Source organism: Tupaia chinensis, unplaced genomic scaffold, assembly GCF_000334495.1.
Source record: "Tupaia chinensis unplaced genomic scaffold, TupChi_1.0 Scaffold000291_1, whole genome shotgun sequence".
Lineage (NCBI taxonomy): Eukaryota > Metazoa > Chordata > Mammalia > Scandentia > Tupaiidae > Tupaia > Tupaia belangeri.
Genome location: NW_006159776.1, coordinates 3,152,410 through 3,157,367, shown reverse-complemented (window position 1 = coordinate 3,157,367; position 4,958 = coordinate 3,152,410). Strand labels below are relative to the sequence as shown.

General features: G+C 51.7%; 1 protein-coding gene across 1 annotated transcript; it reads left to right on the top strand.

Annotated features, from left to right (window-relative positions):
• The first annotated feature begins 9 nt into the window (after positions 1-9).
• On the top strand, positions 10-3,887 carry KLF4 (KLF transcription factor 4). Its single transcript, XM_006150608.3, is given in 6 exon segments — positions 10-322; positions 384-504; positions 1,148-1,772; positions 1,775-2,125; positions 2,225-2,389; positions 3,370-3,887. Coding segments are annotated over 6 exon segments (1,443 nt in total). The 5' UTR covers positions 10-317; the 3' UTR covers positions 3,546-3,887.
• The last annotated feature ends 1,071 nt before the right edge of the window (positions 3,888-4,958 follow it).

Below are 4,958 nucleotides of genomic sequence, written 5' to 3'. Positions count from 1 at the left end.
GCCCCGCCCCCGGGGGGGGGAGCCGCAGCGACTACGGTCCGGGACGCTGCTGAATCGAAGAGAACGCAGCCCGGCCACTGGACTACTTACTCGCCTTGCTGATTGACTATTTTCATAAGCGTTTACAACTTTTCTAAGAACTTTTGTATACAAAGGAACTTTTACTACTTTCTCCAACTTACATTAATCCAAAGAAGAAGGATCTCGGGCAGTTGGGGTTTGGCTTGGTTTCCTTTTTTCCCCCCTCTTCGTTGACTTTGGGGTTCGGTTACCCCCGGTGCTTCGAGCTCCCAAGGACCTTCTGGGCCCCCACATTAATGAGGTAAGTGAGGCCGGGGGCGCTGGGGACTCCTGTCCCCCTATGCGCTCTGCCCGGTCCTCAGGCAGCCACCTGGCGAGTCTGACATGGCTGTCAGCGACGCGCTGCTCCCGTCCTTCTCCACGTTCGCGACTGGCCCCGCGGGAAGGGAGAAGACCCTGCGCCCGGCAGGTGTCCCGAATAACGTGAGTGTCGCCCAGGCCGTTGGGAGCTCCGGATGGGCTTTCTATGGATAGGTGAGGGCGGGCGGAGCCCCTAGTCGAGGGGAAAGAGGGGCCACCGCGCGGACTCCGCAGCTTTCCCGGGATGGTTTCAGCGCCTTTGGCGCGTGGGTGAGTGCGTGTGGTCCCGACGCTGAGAAGCCGCCAGGAGCTCACACCCGGTCCTCACCCCTCACTCGTCCCAAGGCGAGCAGGCGGCAGGGATGGTGTGCGCCGGCCACCGGGCAGGAGGTGGCCGCGTCCGCAGATACCGGCCGGCCCTAGTGAGCTGAGTGTGTAGGCGGCTCCTTCGGAGAGGGCGCACCGGGAGCGCCTCGCTGTCCCAATTCCGGGGGCGTCCCTGGGATCTGGCGAGGGAAGGACCCAGGCTGGAGAGCCACGGCACTAGCCCACACGCAATCGGGCAGCACGACAGACGTATGATGCCTTCTCGGACCGGGTGTCGGTGGAGATTGCAACGCTGGCACCGGGAGTCGTCGGGCTCTTCCTGCCTGTCCAGTCCCTATTCCTGGGCGGTACAGGGGCGTGTGGCTTGCCAGCACGTCTGTACGTGGGGTGGCAACAGGGGGCCACCACTGACGGTCTCTCTTTCGCCCTGTCACCACAGCGCTGGCGGGAGGAGCTCTCGCACATGAAGCGACTTCCCCCGGTGCTCCCTGGCCGCCCTTACGACCTGGCGGCGGCGACAGTGGCCACAGACCTGGAGAACGGAGGAGCCGGCGCGGCTTGCGGCGGTAACAACCCGGCGCTCTTACCCCGGAGAGAAACGGAGGAGTTCAACGAGCTCCTGGACCTGGACTTTATCCTCTCCAACTCGCTGTCCCATCCGGAGTCGGTGCCCCCCACCGTGTCCTCGTCGGCGTCAGCCTCGTCCTCGTCCTCCCCGTCGAGCAGCGGCCCTACCAGCGCTCCCTCCACCTGCAGCTTCAGCTATCCGATCCGGGCCGGGGGCGACCCGGGCGTGGCGCCGGGTGGCACAGGCGGTGGCCTTCTCTATGGCCAGGATTCGGCGCCCCCTCCCACGGCTCCCTTCAACCTGGCGGACATCAACGACGTGAGCCCCTCGGGAGGCTTTGTGGCCGAGCTCCTGCGGCCAGAGTTGGACCCGGTATACATTCCGCCGCAGCAGCCGCAGCCGCCAGGTGGCGGTCTGATGGGCAAGTTTGTGCTGAAGGCGTCGCTGAGCGCCCCTGGCAGCGAGTACGGCAGCCCGTCGGTCATCAGCGTTAGCAAAAGCAGCATCGTGTGGTGGTGGCGCCCTATAGCGGGGGGCCACCGCGCATGTGCCACAAGATCAAGCAGGAGGCGGTCTCCTCGTGCACTGTCGGTCGGCCCCTAGAGGCCCACTTGGGCGCTGGACCCCCTCTGAGCAACGGCCACCGACCCACTGCACACGACTTCTCCCTGGGGCGGCAGCTCCCCAGTCGGACTACCCCAACCCTGGGTCCTGAGGAACTGCTGAGCAGCAGGGACTGTCATCCTGCCCTGCCGCTTCCCCCAGGCTTCCATCCCCACCCCGGGCCCAACTACCCACCCTTCCTGCCCGACCAGATGCAGCCACAGGTCCCGCCGCTCCATTACCAAGGTCAGTCCCGGGGATTTGTAGCTGGGGCCAGGGCGCCCTGCCTATGCCGGCCCTCCAGGGCGCCTGGGATGGTGCTGACCCCACCTTCTTCACCCCTAGAGCTCCTGCCACCCGGTTCCTGCATGCCGGAGGAGCCTAAGCCAAAGAGGGGAAGGAGGTCGTGGCCACGGAAAAGGACGGCCACCCACACTTGTGATTATGCGGGCTGTGGCAAAACCTATACGAAGAGTTCTCATCTCAAGGCACACCTGCGAACCCACACAGGTAGGGGGCCAGAAGCTGCAGGAAGGAAGGGGAGGGGAGGGAGGCTGGTGTCCTTCCCAGAGACCAGCCACATAAGTCTTCAGAACCTCCTTGGGATGCCAGCACATTTTATCTCCTTCATCTCCTGGATTACAGGAGAGGAGAGGGAACTGGCGCCTTCTTTTTTGCCCAGGAGCCTTTTGCTCCGCGGATGGTATCTGCTTGAATGTGCAGTTCTGCCAGGCCTGTAAAAGGCAGGGAGATTCCCAGCGCTTTATAGGCCTCTCCCAACTCAAGCGAAGCATTGCTCTTATGATCAAGAAATAACTACTTGACGATGCAAAACCCTGATGGCAGTTTTTCATTTTATAGAATTTTTTCACCTTCCCTTTGTTTATTTCTTGTTCTGGTCTTAATAATAGTTAAAATCCAAGAATTTAATAATTATGATTGCTTGGGAGATTCTGGTTTAAACTGGCCGCTGCAGAGAATTTCCAAGTTGAACAAAGTATTTACGGAAAGTCATTTAGGTATAGCATTCATTAAAATAACAGACATGTTTGGTTCAGAAAGAGAAAAAAAAAACAGCTGCTTGTGGCTTTTTGACCCAATTGTAGTGAGAGATTATTGCTTGGTTTGGGCTGGGAGAGAGACACTACCCATCATTTCCAAATTCATTTCCACCACGGTAACAGGTTGGCCCATAAAAATGAAAACATTAGCCCTATAAAAGTGTAAACTTAGGTAGCATTTGTGTGTTTTCACTGCTTAACTAATGTTCCCCTACAAACAGGCAGCTACTTAAGATATAATGTGTTATTCGTCTTTATGATCTGGAGTATAATTCGGCCTCTCAGTGGTAAAGATGTTCCTAAGTTCGTTCAGAATGGGGTACCGGAAAGTTGGTTTCCACTCCAGCCCCTAGTTTTCAAAAATTAACTCTTTGTTATTGTAACTGTTTGTTTAACTTTTTAAAATATATATATATATTCCCTTTACAGGTGAGAAACCTTACCACTGTGACTGGGACGGCTGTGGGTGGAAATTTGCCCGCTCAGATGAACTGACCAGACACTACCGCAAACACACCGGGCACCGCCCGTTCCAGTGCCAGAAGTGCGACCGGGCATTTTCCAGGTCGGACCACCTTGCCTTACACATGAAGAGGCACTTTTAGATCCCAAACAGTGGATGTAACCCACACTGCCAGAAGAGAATTCAGTATTTTTTACCTTTCACACTGTCTTCCCGAAGAGGGGAGGAACCCAGCTGGAAAGCACTACAGTCAAGTTCCCAATAAGTCAGCTTGTGAATGGAAAATCAGGAGAAATGAGGAATCCAAAAGACAAAAATCAAAGAACAGATGATGATGGGGTTTGTGACTGGATCTTCTATCATTCCAATTCTAAATCCAACTTGAATTTTCCTGGACTTACAAAACGCCAAGGGGATGACTGGAAGTTGTGGATATCAGGGTATAAATTAGATCCGTGAATTGGGGGGAGGGAAGACCAGAATTCCCTTGAGTTGTGTTTCGATGCAATATTAAGTATAAAGATCACCTTGTATTCTCTTTGCCTTCTAAAAGCCATTATTATGATGTTAGAAGAAGAGGAAGAAATTCAGGTACAGAAAATGTGTTTTAATAGCCTAAAGGATGGTGCTTGGTGAGTCTTGGTTCTAAAGGTACCAAACGAGGAAGCCAAAGTTCTCAAACTGCTGCATACTTTGACAAGGAAAATCTATTTTTGTCTTATTTTTTTTCTACATGTATGACCTAAGTCAGGTAACTACGCCTGGTTTACTTTTAACATTTTTATGCAGACAGTCTGTTATGCACTGTGGTTTCAGATGTGCAATAATTTGTACAATGGTTTATTCCCAAGTATGCCTTAAGCAGAACAAATGGTTTTTTTTCTATATAGTTCCTTGCCTTAATAAATATGTAATATAAATTTAAGCAAACTTCTATTTTGTATATTTGTAAACTACAAAGTAAAAAAAAAATGAACATTTTGTGGAGTTTGTATTTTGCATACTCAAGGTGAGAATTAAGTTTTAAATAAACCTATAATATTTTATCTGAACAACTTCATTGTTTTGTTTTGTTTTTCTCCTGGGAAAACGTGCAACGATTTTCAGTTTAAACACTGGGGTGGTAGGACATACAAGAAGCACACTCAAAAGCCAACTTGAGCCTCTTTGAGACAGATTAAAAGGCTCTCAACTATTTTGTGTTGCAACAAGTACAATGTCATGGGGCTGAGGGCCCTGGGTGTTGGAAATTATAATACTAACACCCAGTCAGTCCAGGTTTGTGCTTTCCAAAAATGTACATAAACTGAATATGATTTTTCAGGTAGAAGCAGCTTGATCAGTTGGCTCAGCTTAATATGAAAGTAGTCACAAACACGCACATTCCGGTTCACATTTAAAAAAAATAAATGTATGGTTTGTCTTTAATTAAAAGTAAATGACATAAACGTTTTCTCTCTGGAAGCCTAGCCTTATACTCGTCATATAATTTGAACAACAAAAGAAACTTTTCCACAGCAGACAACCCTAAGAACACAGTTCCACAGTGCCCTCC